General features: G+C 32.2%; 1 protein-coding gene across 1 annotated transcript in view; it reads left to right on the plus strand.

The window, feature by feature from the left end:
- LOC124363727 (myosin-2 heavy chain) overlaps window positions 1–16,703 on the plus strand; it is a 92,793-nt gene that overhangs the window by 52,699 nt on the left and 23,391 nt on the right. Inside the window, 11 exon segments of the mRNA XM_046818989.1 lie at window positions 305–395; window positions 4,004–4,125; window positions 5,094–5,273; window positions 5,796–5,917; window positions 6,561–6,804; window positions 7,172–7,288; window positions 8,766–8,931; window positions 10,126–10,326; window positions 11,180–11,323; window positions 11,560–11,720; window positions 15,020–15,145. Coding sequence (XP_046674945.1) covers window positions 305–395; window positions 4,004–4,125; window positions 5,094–5,273; window positions 5,796–5,917; window positions 6,561–6,804; window positions 7,172–7,288; window positions 8,766–8,931; window positions 10,126–10,326; window positions 11,180–11,323; window positions 11,560–11,720; window positions 15,020–15,145 — 1,674 coding nt within the window.

Here is a 16,703-nt window from a genome sequence, read left to right on the forward strand (position 1 = left end):
GATTGGTCAGCTGGTCAGCTATTGCCCAACGCTAGACACGGTATGATGCGTGACAGTGTTTCAGCCCTGCGGTACACTGACAACCACAGGTCCAAGTCACTGCCTGTGCACCTGGGCTCTGTGCAGTGTGTTTCCGAGGTGGGATCACAGACCGACCCACAATTCCCAGCTACATTCCGCCCTGTCCACCTGTCTGGCTCCATTCTACCCCCCGCCCACTTGTCACCGATGGCCACCTTACTAACACCTCTAGGTAACTTGAGCTTCAGCTTCCTCTATGTTTCAATAACTGGTTTGGTTTCAGGCTCAAAATTTGCGCAAGAAAGCATCGAGAGTGGAAGACGATAACGAATCGTTGGTTTTGCAGCTCAAGAAAATGGCTACCAAGGCCAGAAGTACGTGTCGATTGTGGACCGTAGTACAATCGATGAAAAATCTAACAACTCTCCCTAATGCTTTCATTTGGTTGCTTCTCTAAACGTGTGGTGTGAAGTACCCACTTAGATAACTGTGAAACTACAATAATTTTACACAATTATGGCCTTCTGTACCCATTTTCTACGACTGCAACATTGTATATGTGGTTATTTCACAAGAATTGTATAATAGAGCGTGTAACTAATTCCCTGCCCTTGCCTTACTAAACTTTTCCTTTAACCAGAGTTGCACCTTTTGTAGTGGGTTAACTGCATGTTTAGTGAGCAGTGTTTAGTCTTAGTGAACTTTGTAGAGTTATACACTTAGTGTACTTTGTAGTATTACACTTAGTTTAATTTTTAATAATTTGTTTTGTGTATATTGTGTTGTACTGTAAATTAAAATATGTCTTTATTTATGTAGAACATTCCTAAAATAAGTAATTTATTGATTTAATTAATTATGTGACATTGAGTTAATATTAACAACTGAATCATACATATATTAAAAGCCAGAGTCATATTAGTAGCATTTTGTTACTAATACTGTAAAAATACATGAGAAGTTAATACATAACGTACGTACGAACATTACGCGTACGTATGAAGTTATACGTTTGCATTGTATGTGTCACGTCTTTATGTTTTTGCTTGAACATTGTATAAACTTTCATAAATAGTGTAGTAATAAATCATTAAAAAGTAAATTTCTTTGCATTTGTATAATAATTTCATTTTATTTCATTAAATGAGAAATGTTAATATGTTTGAGGAATGCAATAAACTTATATTGTACAAATTTCAAAAATTGTGACGTTGTTACGTGTATAAAAAATATGCTAATTAATATTAGTCCCTAAAACAGTTGTACAGAATCAAATATGAAATATGTAAAGTTGGTGAGATAAGATAAAGATTTTGAGCTGGATACACCAAGGTATGATTAGCCTATAATTGTTGTAATTTGCATCTAAATTTAATTTTGATAATGTTTTTTTCACACATGCCCAGTTAGTATGAACCAAATTAGAGAAATTTGGTATATTCATGAAGCATTGTTCGGGAGTCATAGAGAAATTAAGAGTATAGGTGATAATGAAATCCCAAAGATTATATAAAATAAGTATACAGTGAGGTCCATGTCCAAGACATAGTTCAGAAATATTTTGTTCTATAATTTCTTTTTTTTATAATATTTTCTAAACATACACACTTATGGGAATCTTATAGGGTAATTTTTTAACTAAGCAGCTGCACTTAATTCTAACCTATTTGTGATTGCTCATTTCGTATGGCATTGTAATGTAGTCACATTAAGGAATGAACCATGTTACCAAACATAACCTCAAAGGAGTAAGGGAAATAGAATTGAAATTTTTGACGAAAAACTAATTACTTACAACAATTTAGTCAGGAAAGATTTTTTGGGGGGGGGGGGGTAGGGGGTCAACATGACTGATATATTCCTGTAGTGGACAGAAAGTAAGGCAAGTGCAGTCAACCGTTCATTCCCCATTTTGTTCCTTAAAACTTCTTGACCCATTTCAATGTTGAGAATGAACTTTCAGCAGTACATATCAGTAATACTGAATTACCCATTTAAATAATGATAATAGTTTGCTAAAAAGTAATTGAAAATTTGGGGGTCCGGACCCCTTGGATCCCCTCGCTGGCTAAGTCCTTAATTACTTATAAAAAATACTATTAGGGTTACTTTCCAAGTTTAAACATTTTACATCATTAGTTTTTATTGTGTGCAATCTTTTAAAAGAAGGAAAAACGCATAATGGCACATGAACACTCATAAGAGGTGTCCTTTCACCATGTTGGGGGATTGGTTGTGTGCATGCACACATATCAAGGTCTTTGGAGTTTCCTCTTGAGACCTGAACTAGTGGAAAGGGAAAGTAGTGACTGAAGAGATGAGTTGGAGATTCTTGGCTTCGCCGACAGGCTGCGAGACAATGACAACTGTGTAATGTTTAGGAGCTATATGGGCTTCCAGTAGTAGTATTATTAATGCTATTTAATAGTATTTTCACAATTACTTACAAATAAATGGGAACTTTAATGTAATATAAAGTCACACCAAATGAAAAGATCCTTTTGGGCACTTTTGAATTTTTCTTTAACAGGTCAGGTTAAAATAAAAGGTGTTCGGCATGGACTCCAGAGTGGCAGGATGGTCTGGATTGGTAGTAGGGATTAGGGGTGTCTATTTCTTCTAGAGGGAGGAGCCTCAACCATTTTCACGTTGGAAGAAGTAGAGGGTACCACTGTTCAGCTTGTTACAACCAGTCCTGGCTTGTTACAACTTAAGAGATCCCCACTTATTTCAACTGTCAACCACTAGACCTACCAACCGTTCATCCTTTCTCCCAGAATGTTTTTTTACATTTAGAATCCCTTTGTGGTTAGTGTCATGCCGCTCCTAGACGTCCATTTCAAATGTGATATCCATTGCAGCTGTACCCATTTTAAATTCTGCAGACACAAACCAGAAGTCAACCATTCTGAGAAATGTTTGTAGAGTGATCCCTCTACATTGTGAAAAAATCAGGTCTTTTTAATAGCAGATAAACTACTGATGAATAGTATCTAAATGGAGATTTTTGCGCATATCGTAGTGGGATTTGCAACACTATGGCGACATGAAACTGCACCTCAATTGACTTCCTTATTGACAGTTACAATAGTAACCTCCCATTTTAACCTTTACCAAAATTAGGGTGGCTGACAATGAATTTTTTTCTTAGGAGAAATTTCAAGAAAAACTAGGTTGTGTACTGGTTACTCTAGGGTGGCGTCTGACCTTCTCTCCTTAAGTAGATCAGTGTCTACTCTGGTTATCCTGATTACGGACATGGTCACCTGAGAAAATATCTTGTGAGAAGAGTGTGCATTCTTCAGGAGGATCCGCTCTGTAGAATGTGTGATGATGAGCAGGAGGAAACTGCTGAAGACCTGCTGTTTGACTGTCCTGAAGTAACAAGGGAGCGATACGTCATCTTTGGTAGTCTGGACAAGGGTGGTGAAATTCCCCAGAAGGACCTGATAGGTTGTTTTCAGTGGTTTGTAGAACTGCTGAAACCTTAAACTGGTTGGCCTCATGGTATACTTCTGGGGTGCGCAAAAGGCTCTTGAGGCTTAAGTTCATGGCAATAGGCTGCCTCTTAGAAGAAGAAGAGGGCTGTGTACTTCTACAATGCAATTTGGCTATAATCCCCTAGACTGTTATGAATGTATAAAAGTTTCAAATGTGTGAACTCCAAAATAGCAAAATGTCCCAATTATTGTTTTTATGGTATATCTGGTTACAAAATTGATAAATAATTAGTTCCAGTTTGTGTCGTCAACCCATAGAACATAAATTAAAGAATGTTTAACTAACAATAATAATTTTTTTTAGATTCAGTCTCAAAATGGTGTGAAACATTGGACTGAATCATAAAAAATTATAAATAACTATTATAATTAAATATTAAATAATTTAACAATTTTATTATGCTGTTAATTACTAAATTGTTGGGAATAATAATTGTAAAAGTTTTAACATAAAAGTACTGACTATACTGGTACTGTAGCAGGCAGAAAGGCAAGTCCCACTCCATCGCGGCTAACTCCTGAGCCTCCTGTAGAGAAGGATGAAGGCATATCAGATGAAGAAGACCCAGCCGAACTGAGATTGCTTTTGGAATTGAATGAGCAGGTACTAGTATACTTAAAACTAACAATAAACTTTAAAATCAGGGCTGTATGTATTCACTGTTTAGGTTATCACAACATTAAAAATTAAAGCCCTCAGTTATAGTTAACATTTTTAGAAATCCAATTAACAGTAACTTTCTCTGTAGGGTGACTGTTGACCTTGAGTGAATAATAATTTTATTATTTTTATAAATCATTGATCATCTCATGGAAGAATATATTATTTATAAATATAATTTTGAACGTTAATGACGGTTTAAATTTAATTGGCGAGGTCTACAGATAAGTATGGTAATTTCTTTTGTATTGTAATCTCACAAAAAAAACCTTTTAAATCTTTACAATTCCTAAAAGTCCATTTTATAAAACATACAACCAAACAATCTAATTATGAAAATTCAAAAAGGTTAAGATTTCATTTGAAACTTGAAAAGAATTGTGAGAATGCATTAGCCATATTCTGCAAAGAATAATTAAAAGAATGTTATTATCAATGGCGCAACAACATGGAGGGGGAATACAAAGTGAATAGAACCCTACCCTCTTTCTAAGAGCCCAAAAAACAAAAGATATTTCGATAACAGCAATTTAACTTGTTTGAAATACAACTGTTAAATGTTTTACTGAATTAAGCCTATTAAATTTATTCCAATTTAGACACTCAGATTCATTTCGTCCCTCCCCTCCGGTGTGGTGTGCTCTTCAGCCAAATTCATCACTCCTAAACCAAGTTGTAGTTACACCACTGTAATTAACGTTAGTGTATTAGTTTAATAATACTTATATGTGTATACACATATTTTGTCAGTACTTCTAAAAAGCTGCAAAAAACGAGATACAACCTGTACTGAAAAAAGTTTTTACAGCTCTAGGATATTTCGCATTGTAACACTATCCGGTAAAACAATTACGTAAAGAGGAAAATAAAAAGATTGCCTTAAAATCTGTGTATGTGTGACATCTGTGTAGGAAGCTGCTGTGCTGCGCCGCAAAGTGGAAGAACTGGAGGGTGAAGAAGAGATGTTGAAGAGGAAAGTACGAGAACTTCAAGAGAAACTATCGGCAAAAACAAGTTCGGCTAGCAGTAAAGTGTTACTCAAAGAGACAGAACCTACAAAGTCAAATGCAATCTATGAAAAGAAGATTACGGTACGTTATTTTACAATTCAACTTTCAAAATAATCTTACACCTGCTGAAAACTAAAATTCTCTATTGTGGGCTTTAACAATGGCATCATAGGAAACCCTTAATTTTATATAGAGAGATGTTCCTGTAGAAATTGGTGATTGGGAGAAATCTCCATGCCCTGTTCTGCACCTCTGTGACAGATTTAAAAACTTGAGGACTCCAACAGGGACATTATCAGAAATTTCTATTAAAACAGTGGCGCTTCAGCATTCTGTGAGTAAAATTTGCTCTCCATAGTGAGGTTGAAATATTTAAAGGATTTAATTGCGTTAACATTTCCTTGCCCCAAATTTGGATGTTGCCTTCTCATGAAGAAATAATCTTTGGATCAAATCTTTTTATTAATAGTAATTTTTACTGACTTGAGAATGTTATTTGATTTTGGGTTTTGCCATAAAAGAAATTTATTGCTAAATTGAATTTCTTTTTGCAGTAACGTTTACTTATTCTTGAAACCATAAAAGTATGTGCCATGTTTTCAGGTTTTGGAAGAAGAAATGAATGACTTGCGTAAGAAGTTACTTGAAAAGGAGAGAGAATGTGAAAGACTGAATACTGAATTAACTCTAACTCAAAAGAAACCTAAAATTCTTCAAAAAACCAAGTAAGTACCGTACTTTGTCCCTAAAAGTTGCTACAGTACTGTTGTGTACAATAGTTTAACATTTAAAGCTAAACTAAACATTTTGTTAAATCTCATTGTACTATAGTATAAATAAATATTTGGAAAAAAGGGAAAGATTTTGTGAAACCTTTTCTGAAGATCAATATTGCAACAGGAAAGTTATATAAAACCGTTCTGTATGAACAGAGTAGTTTTCCTTTGTCTGTGGATACCTAATAATCAGACAATTAAAAATCAATATTTCCCATTTTAATATAAATCCAGATTTTCACACATCAAAATGTGCTGAAGGACCTTTCAACAATGAATGATTGTTGGTGGAATTGTTTGATGCTCAAAAATATTAATACATTCTTTATAACGAGATAAAACTAAATTTCTTAGAGAGTATAAAAGATTCTTCATTTTTCTTTACACACCTTGTTTGCCAAAAAGTCAAACCATAGGTCTTGATTTGACCTTCAGTTTGTCAATGTTATAATAATTGTCACAAACTTAATGATTGCTATTAATTTTTTGTTTTTATTTTCTTTCCTTTTCGATGTAAAATATTTTATTAGTCAGAGATACAAGTATTGAACCTGTTGAAGACCTGAAACATTGTTAACAGTGAGGGTTGTAGGTCTCTGGATGCTGATCAACAAGCTCTGGACCTGAAGAGGCAGCTGCAAGTGGTGGAACAAGAGGCGAGCGTGCTGAGGACCCGGAACAACACGTTGGAATCTGACAATGAGAAGTTGATGTCGGAGAACAAACGTCTTCTTCTCTCCCAGAGCAAGAAGGCACCACAAGACAAGATGGCATCTCTTGAAACTAAAGTCCGTATTATTGAGCTTGAGAAGAAGTTAGAGCAAGCCAACAAAACGGTAAATATGTTTATGTATTGATCCTTGATGACTTCATGAATTTTAATAAGTTTGATATATTAAATGCATGCTGTTATGAATGGCTATATTCGAATTCTCTACTGTTATGGTTAATAATTTTCTTTCTAAAATCCATAACTTACATGATATCCATGGACATTTTCCTCTCATACAAATATATTTGCCATAAGCTATCAATTTAAATTTTGTATTGTAATTAAGTTTTAAGTATAATTTTTCAAAACTAGAATTATTTGTACTCTATGCATGTTTGCTCACAATTTGACTTACTTTTCTATTGCTATGTATTATCTGTTGGTTCAGTTGATCATGGAATCAAGATTTTTGACATTCCATAATTTTGCAGTTGGCAGAAAAAGAAGAAGAACTTAAAAGCAAAACAAGTACGGATGTGAAATTGCCAGAAAAAGCAAGTTCGTTATCAATAACTGAAATTGAAAAACTTAAAAAAGACCTGTCAAAGGTAAGTAAAAGTAAAACTTTTCTCCGCCTTAAACATTGTTAGTTATCTATTTACCTTATCCTTTACTTACTGTAATAACTATTGTAATTAATTACAAAACAAAACATAGATTTTGAAAACTCAAACTACAGTACAACCTACCCCTCAAGAACCTCCATTAATTTGTTGCCCTCTTTACAGATTTAACTAGTAACTGAACTGTCCCAAATTTTAAAATGCTACTGATACTAAAAAGAAACTTTTTAAAGTGTACAGTTGTGAACTAAAATATGTTTAAAATAAAAATAGACACAACTTTTTAAATGATGCTAAAAGTTTACTTATTATATAATTCATAGACAGTTTTGGGATTTTATAAAATGGAATAAATGGGTGAATTATATTCGGTTATGTATGAATATTGCTACTCAGTACTGATAAGAACTGCATAAATGGAACCTAAGCTGTCTTTAAGCTCCAATTCACAACCAATGATTCTCCAGACTTTGAATTAACTCTATGGGGCTGACTGGGACACCGTCTGTCCCAGTACGCTAAGATAACCGATCAGCATGCTGATACCTGCTGTTCTACACCATTGTTTGCCCAAAAGCCAATTAATTTGTTTTAAGTCTAATTTTTTTGTTTGGTAAAGAGTTATATTTTTTTAATAAATTGAAAATTCTGATTTTTGTTTGTTTGTTTACTTAAACGCATTTTTATGCAATGATTTTTGTTGGTGCGTGAATAATTTCCATCCGTAATGATTAAAATATGCAGCTGAAAATTTTAGTTATACGCATAAAATAAATGAATGTTTGTATGTCCTTTATAGACTCAGAAACTATTTGACCGATCATTATGAAAATTTGTATGTATAAGTATTTTTCCACGTAGAAGGTTTCCATGCTATGCCCATCGATGTAACCTACCATTGATGTATTATTGAGGTGGCACTGCAAAATATAAAAGTTATCAAAGCGCCTGCACATTATAAACTGCAATTACGAGACAGTTATGTATATTAAATAGCCAATCACTATTTGAAGGTGCTAAGTTTTGATATATATTTGTCTTTAAAATAAATTTCTGGTTCAACTTAAAGCTTGAGTGTTAGACCACTTTATAATGAAGTATGTGTACTTGTACAATGGCTATAAACATAAACTTTTGACAAATTTTCCTGATTGTGGCAACAAGACAAACTCTACATCAGCGTTGGAAATATAATTTTCTTGAACCAGAAGTGCTCATACACAAGTAAAGCTTACATAAAGCGTGCGAAGCTATGGGAAACAGTTAGTTCCTTGTAAAGAAAGCACTAGTTAAATATCACCTATGTCATAGGGTTAATGTTATATCATGTTTAGTTATTTGATTAATTTCAAGTATCATAATTTGTGTACTAAACCGAGTTTGTGGCGTTATTAACTTTCCCCACTTAGTAGTGTTATTGAATTAATTGAACTGTGATTTCTAACCGACGGATCTGTAACAGGCTGAGCTAGAGAACAACAAGCTGAACGATGCTCTAAGGCGGTTGAAGGAGGAGGCAGTCACTGACGTAATCAAGTTTTATAAAGAGAGAACACCGAAGAAGCCAACAGACCTGACCACCAAACTCCAGATGAAAAAGATGGTTGATGATTTAGAGAGTGAAATTGGTGAGTAAATTTGCACAGAATGATGTCTGCAGGGTAATAAGTGAACTATTTGCGGGTCTTTTTAGAATAATTGTCCACTTAACCATTTTAAAACAACTTCATTAAAAAGACACAAGATTAAGACAAAATACTTCCTGTTTTGAAAATGGAACAAACGAAAATTATAAAAACATAAACCACGTAAATTCTGTCAAGGAATGTCCCACATGATCAGTAAATATCTTTTTCTCAGGAGTTATTCAAGTGTTCCTAACCAACAAAGTGCAATATATTTGGACTTTTTATCTCTTCATATGTTTTGCAGTTATGTCAGTTTTCGTTAAATCTTACATTAAAATTTTAAAACTACAGTAGTCCCTCTAAAGTCGTGCGCCAGTCCGGTTCTCCCCCACCCTCCCCATGTAATCCAGCTAGTAGACAAAGGCAGGGGGGGTAGGTAATGTTTTTATTTTTATTGTACACCTTTATAGTAAGAATTAACTTTTTGGATAACAATACTTTCTATCATGTAATTTTAATGTTTAAAAAAATTTAACTTCAGTAATCTGGCTTTTTATTATTAATCTTGGTTATAACGAACGATTCCTATCTGTCAAGTCAGTTTCACAAACTTGAATATTATGACCCATGCTTCTCTATATATTTACAACAATTTAATTTATACTAAAGAAAATATAAATAAATTTGACAATCAGAGTTCAATACATGAATATGACACTAGGTATAAGTCTAACTTGGTCTTGCCCAGAATAAGACTTGATAAAAACCATAAGAGCTTTAGCTACCAACAGTTTAAGATGTTTAAGAAGTCACCAATGTTAGTTAGGAAACAGACTATTAATAAGTTTAAAATTGCTATTTCTATGTGGCTTATTTCTAAAGCCTTTTACACTACTGATGAATCTTTAAATTCTGATTGTTTAGATATTTAAACTAGTTCTAGTACTTTTATGCACCAATGACGAAACCTATTGTAACAGAGACATTATTTAATGGTGAATAAAATCTAATTCTGATTTTTTACTAATCCGAAACATATCTGGTCTGAATTCTGTCGGATTATTAAGGAACTACAACTATCTGTACTTTGGTATCAGAATAAATATTTTTTCACATTACATCTAATGTTGGAAATTTATAAGGCAAACATGTCTTGTACAATTATGTTAATGTGTTCATATGAATTATTTGCAGGTGAAATCTTGACTGCATTTAAAAAGTGTGATGAGGAGCGTAAGAAGTCTGCCAATGGCAGTGTGCAGAACAATGACCTGAGTAAGTATAAGAAGGAAATCCAAGACTTGAAGAGCAAACTTGATCAAACTGAACGAGAGAAGAAAAATTATCATGAGGAAAAAGAAAAATTAGAAAAGTTATATAAATCTGCAGAAGAAGGTAAATATGATATTTTTATAATAGTTATGTTACAATTGTATACGTTAATTTTTCAAAAATTGCAGAGTGAATGGCATTTTATGTTTAATCTCTATTTTAGAATCTAAGAGCTTTAACCAAATTTTGTTATATTTAACAAAAATGGTGATTATGACTGGAGTTTGGTCCTCGTACTTAAAGGTCGTAGTTTAAGTTTAGTTTTAGGTCATTGTTGATTGAAATCGGTTTCTCGGGTGTGATAGAACCTTGTAAACGAAGAAAATTCAAACCCAGACTGTCTTTAGTAATTAGGAGCAGCACTCAAAAGAACTCACTAATGATTAGTTATACCCCACCAATGGATATAGCTAGGTCTAGCCATCGGACGGTGCAGTAACATGTGTTCTAGTGAGACTTCTGTGTTCTATCTTTTTTGTGCTTGTAAATGTGCTGAGGTCATCTTTTGTTGGTAAGAGAAGTAAATGTAACATTGAAGATTGGATTACAGTAACCTACCATCACAGCTAAAAACTAAATTCCTTTAAACACATTACACTTATATATCCATCCTTTATTCTTAAATTTCTTAAAATACGTATTTAGTCATGTCAGTATCATAAGTTGGCAAACTGAAAAATAGGATCCTCAAATTATAGTGTCACATCATAAGTTGACATGAACAAGTAAAACAAAAGATTGCTTTTATCACTGTTGTGTATTATTTTCCCTTCACTATTCCTGGAAAAATATAATTAAAATATCTGCTGATTTGTTACCATTGTACTTAATTCTGTTTACCAGTGTATGACTTCTCTGATCAAACTTTCAGTAATTATGTTATTTAACATTTCTTGTATTTATTATTTTTTTGCAGATAAGAAACGGTTAGATGGGGAAGTAACTAAAATATCAAGCAAAACAGAACTTGAGAAGAAAGCATTAAGAGATGCCAAAGTTAAACTTGAGAAGGAAAAGTCTGAATTGGAATCTAAATTGGACAAATTATTGAAGGAGAAAAGTAAGTGTTTCTTAATCATTCGTGTAACATTTTTTTATAGGAAATTATCTTGCTATGTAATATTTAATGTAACGTACAAATTGTAGTAAATGGTGAAGTTGATTTTATGAAGAAGTTTTTCTAATTTTAATGTATTAGAATTGAATATTTAAGTAATATAGTTTCAAATTTCTGTAAGCTAAACAATAAACAAGTGTGGTTCTCTATAATTTATTACATTAACTGTGTATTTTCAGGTGAAAATAGTGCTGCTAAAGATGAGATAAACAAGCTGAACAAACAAATAGAAAAGCTAACACAGGAACTGAAGGATGAGAAAGCCAACACTGAACAATTGAAGAGCCAACTGGACACAGCCAAGTCTGTGGAGAAAGAGCATACCAAACTATCCAAAGAGGTAAATTTTATTTATGGTGTATACTCATTAAATATGGATAGATGCGATCATATTTTTATAATTCAACTTTATTGAAATAAGATATTATAAGAACAACAAACTGTATAAATAGTTCCAACAAGGTCATAGTAATTTTTTAAATCTTAAAATAACTCAGTGTATCAAATTATAATTAAGAAAAATTATTTTAGATTACAAACTGACTTTATACCTTCTCATAGTAACCAAAAAACAAGTTGTGTATGTATTTTCAAGTCTTGATGAGTTGAGAATTTGAAATTTGGACAAATCCAATAAAAATTATACTAGATATAAATGGCCATATCAAAGTTTACTCATATTGAAACAAACTTAAATAAAATTAAAAACTTAAAACAAATGTAGTTGTTGCTTTAAAAACTGTAAAAATAACGGAACTCTTAATTTGTTTATTTTACAAATTTAGATTCTCACATATATTTTGGTATTGAAATATATAGAAGCACTAATCTTAATAGTATGAACACCATTTAAACAATTAATTAAGTATTCTTACCTCCGTCAAGTCCTAAAAATAACCGTGAGGTGTTGTCAATAGTTACATGTTTCGGAAATCATTCCATCATCAGACAGGTAAAATATGACCTACCGAACGGTTTCGTTTTTGTTATGTTTGTCCCAAATTTAAATTTATTTGTATTACTAATATTTCTCATATCAAGTATTTCACATAAAAAATTATTTATAGTTCAGTCTGTATTTACATTTCAGATTAATCTTTATTTCTAATAGAACCCACTGAAGGGAGGAAATGCTGATAAAAACAGATTTTGTCTTAAGGACATAAATAGTCCTTTTTAAACATTACTTTGACGTGCAAAGTTTCATATGCCAAACCATTAGAAAATGTCTGGCCATTTCAGATATTTCACATCCTATTTTTTTTTACAGCAAGAGATGAGTTTACTTAAAATTTTAGTATTATTTAATAATTGCTTTTACTTTAAGTATGCTAGGATTATTATAATTTTGTTAATATAAAATACTGTACAAAAGCATGTTCCATAAAGGGCAACAAATTGTTTGTTTGGAAATGTCATTTGTGCCGTCTTTTTAAGTCAAGTTGTTTTAGTAATAATGGAGCTTGTCAACATGTGAAATGAGTCCAAATGTTAAAATCTTGTGCATGCTATCTATAAAATGTAAATAATTCATAATAAAACTAAAAAATGTCCGGAATATCCTGAATAAAATGTCCCATATAAAAATATTCCTTATCCTTCACAATTTAAATACAATTAATATCTCATCTCTAATCGTAATAACTTATTCATAATCATATTTAAAATTACCTTTCTAGAGTTGGTCAACTTTTTAACTTTTCCTCACACAGACTTTTAAAAAGTCTCAAAAGTTGTTAAAATTCAGGAAAATGGATCAAATTTTATTTATTTTTGATTACCCGGTATTATAAAACCTGAACATATTTAGAAATACAGGTTGGGACGTAAGTCACTTGAAAAAAGTCATTACAAGAGTAACTATTAATTATTACGATTTAAGTATTTAGTTGTGTTACCAAATTACAAACAGATACCGAACTTAAATGTTCAAAGAATCCTACTTCATATTCAATACACATATAACACCTTGTAAGCATAGAAGCACATATATTGTAAGAGATTCAGTTATTGTACCTTGCCTTCCTATCCTCCATTCATTAAAATTCTCATTCAAGAAATATCTCACATTGTGCCCATAATGAGGAGGTGCACCATGTTGCTGCCATTCAATACATCTCTCACATTGTTCCCATAATGAGGAGGTGCACCATGTTGCTGTCATTCAAGACATCTCTCACATTGTTTCCATAATGAGGATGTGCACCATGTTGCTGTCATTCAAGACATCTCTCACATTGTTCCCATAATGAGGAGGTGCACCATGTTGCTGTCATTCAAGACATCTCTCACATTGTTCCCATAATGAGGAGGTGCACCATGTTGCTGTCATTCAAGACATCTCTCACATTGTTCCCATAATGAGGAGGTGCACCATGTTGCTGTCATTCAAGACATCTCTCACATTGTTTCCATAATGAGGATGTGCACCATGTTGCTGTCATTCAAAACATCTCTCACATTGTTCCCATAATGAGGAGGTGCACCATGTTGCTGTCATTCAAGACATCTCTCACATTGTTCCCATAATGAGGAGATGCACCATGTTGCTGTCAAATTATTTATTCCTGAACGGTTTTTGTTGTATAAATGCAGGATTGTTTTCCAATTCAACTACCACCTGATGCAACATGTCTTAATGATTAACAACAAGATGATTTGTTCAAAAAATGTATGATCCAATAAGCCCACCAGCAGATTCCAGGCCATACATTTACTCCAAGGGCATTTAATTCAGTTTGCAGGGCCAAGTGTGAGTTTCAGAATTCCAGTACACACAGTAATGTCCTTTATTTAAGTTATAAATGGCTTGTCCTGATAGATGGTCTACTTCTGGAAAATGCTGCAGAAATGAATCAACCAAATATTTGTAATTAATTATGATCATGAACCACCACTTCTAAAGAACATAAACATTTTCTCTCCCAGTAAGCTTACCATTAATGGTAAACTTAAAATTCACATCGTTGTTAAATTTGTTTTTCTTATAAAACCACTTCTAACAATGTATAACTTCAAACATAACCTCAAAACAGTATTGTAACAGACAGCTGAATAGCTACAGATATAGTATAATCAAATTGGTACTGAGTAACTGCTAGTGTCAAGCGACTTATGGCCCACCTTATATTTTAAATATGGTTTTACATACAATGTCAAGTAAATTAAAATATACTGCACAACTACCTAAAGTAAGGTATAAGGATTTTTTAAAATTAGAATTATTAAAATTGCATTTATATTCCTCCAAAAGTACTTTTTACTACATATATTCTTTATATTTAAATATTTTGTTAAACTACAACCTCTGTAGTATTAAACAAACAACAGAGCATCCATTAAGGACTATACATTTTAAAGCACTAATACAATCATAGAAGAAGAACCAGCTTTGATTACATTAGCCAACTGTAAGTTAAATGTATTTAAATATTGTACTATACAATAGAAGCTCCAAACGCCGTAAAGGTATTTTTCCTGATTTTATTTCATAAATTTAATATTTCTAAAAATGTGCTTTTAAAATCGTACAATGATTTATTTGAAATGATAAGAAACAGAAATTATTGCCTTGACTTCAAACACCTATTTCGTTACCCTGATTAATGCATGGCTTATTTCTTGACAAATTGTGTACAGTCTGGAGATAAAACAAAGAAGATAATAGATTTAGAAAAGAAAATAAAAGAAACCGACGATAAGCTGAAAAAATCAGAAAAGCTACTGGTCCTCAAGAAAGAAAAAGTAACAAAACTTACCAAAGAGGTAATTTCAATTAGAAAAAGGCGATCAAAAGCCAATGAGTTTTAGTAATTGTGTTGCTATTATATGTAGGCTTTGCATTACTTTGATGTATTTTCATTGGTTTGTACTTTTCTAGGATATATTTTTCACATGCAATCTTTATTATTTTTGGTAGATAGCTTCCTTCAACTTTGATTCTTATTTTGAAATTTATTCTTCTTCATAAAAAGACATCACTTTATGTCTCTGGATTGGTAGAACTATTATGGTTTGAATTTTGCCTAACTCCTACTGCTTAGTTATAAAAAACTTGCCATCTTCAAAGCAAGGAGAAGGTTTTTTTTATTGAAGAACTCCCAAATTGTGGGGCTTTTGATTTAAAGTTTTGAATTGTTTATATGTTGTTTTGTTTGATTTAACCTATTTCTATATAATCATTACACTGTCATGTTATCTCTGTATATAAGGTTTTTTCTTTGATAATTTGACATGGATTTAAAACTTTTCTATACAAACTAAAATTAGTTTTCTAGTAATATGTTACTAATATTAGGTAATAAACACTTAAAAATTCCGATCTTCTGTGTGCCTCTGGATCAGAAAGAGAAATTGCATGTGATCGAATGTTATAATAATGCATGTAATCTTTGTCCCTGTTTTGATATATATATCGTATGGTGTGAGTTTACTAAGTATATTACTGCTTTTGTTCACTGGCTGAGGTAAATATGAAATTATTTAATTAATACAGTGGTCATTATTATATTCTAACTTTCAAATAAATAAAACAAACTTTAGTGTGGGTTTAACGTCTGTCGGTTATAGATTACTCTATATTTAGCGAGGCCAAAATGTTTCAAGTATTTAGTTATGTAAGTAATGTTTTGGCATAGTTAGAACTGGCAAAATTAGGTGATAGTTATGACACTGTCCTCATAAGCTTAAGAAGTAAGATTGTTTTTTATTAAGAGCCAGCTGTACTCATAAGCTCAAGAGCTAAGATTGTTTATTGATTGAGAGCCAGCAATTGAATTTGTAACCAACCTTGAATGCATTAACTTCAAAATGCTCATTCTTATATATTTTAACTCAAAATATTTTTTATTAAGATTGGAGTGGATCTTATAATAAAGATAGTTACCATTATTACAGACAACATGACTGAAGATGATAATCTTTCAATACATACAAATAGTCTCCATTAAATTTATTATTCACAAAAGCCCTGACAATATACTGATAAAACAAATTGCACTGACCAACAAAAACATGATCTGTTAGTGTTGAAAGCAAAGATATAAGGTTCCTATTTCAAAACATGTAGTATTAATTGCTGGGTATCAGTTTGTTGATCTTTCCAAAACATTTCCCAAAGGGTTTATGAGTGATTTGTACAAATGGTTGTTTTCTACGTTATAACCTTCACATCCAGTATTAATCACATTCAAACTTCTACTACATGCCTTTGTCATTTCATGCCATCAACTTGCCATTTTCATGCCAAACTGTGACTCATTTTCATTTTTACTAGTTTATCCAGCTTTTCATTATTTCCTGGAATTCATTACTATCCAGAAAG

This window comes from Homalodisca vitripennis, chromosome 5 (genome assembly GCF_021130785.1).
Source record: "Homalodisca vitripennis isolate AUS2020 chromosome 5, UT_GWSS_2.1, whole genome shotgun sequence".
In the NCBI taxonomy this organism is placed as follows: domain Eukaryota; kingdom Metazoa; phylum Arthropoda; class Insecta; order Hemiptera; family Cicadellidae; genus Homalodisca; species Homalodisca vitripennis.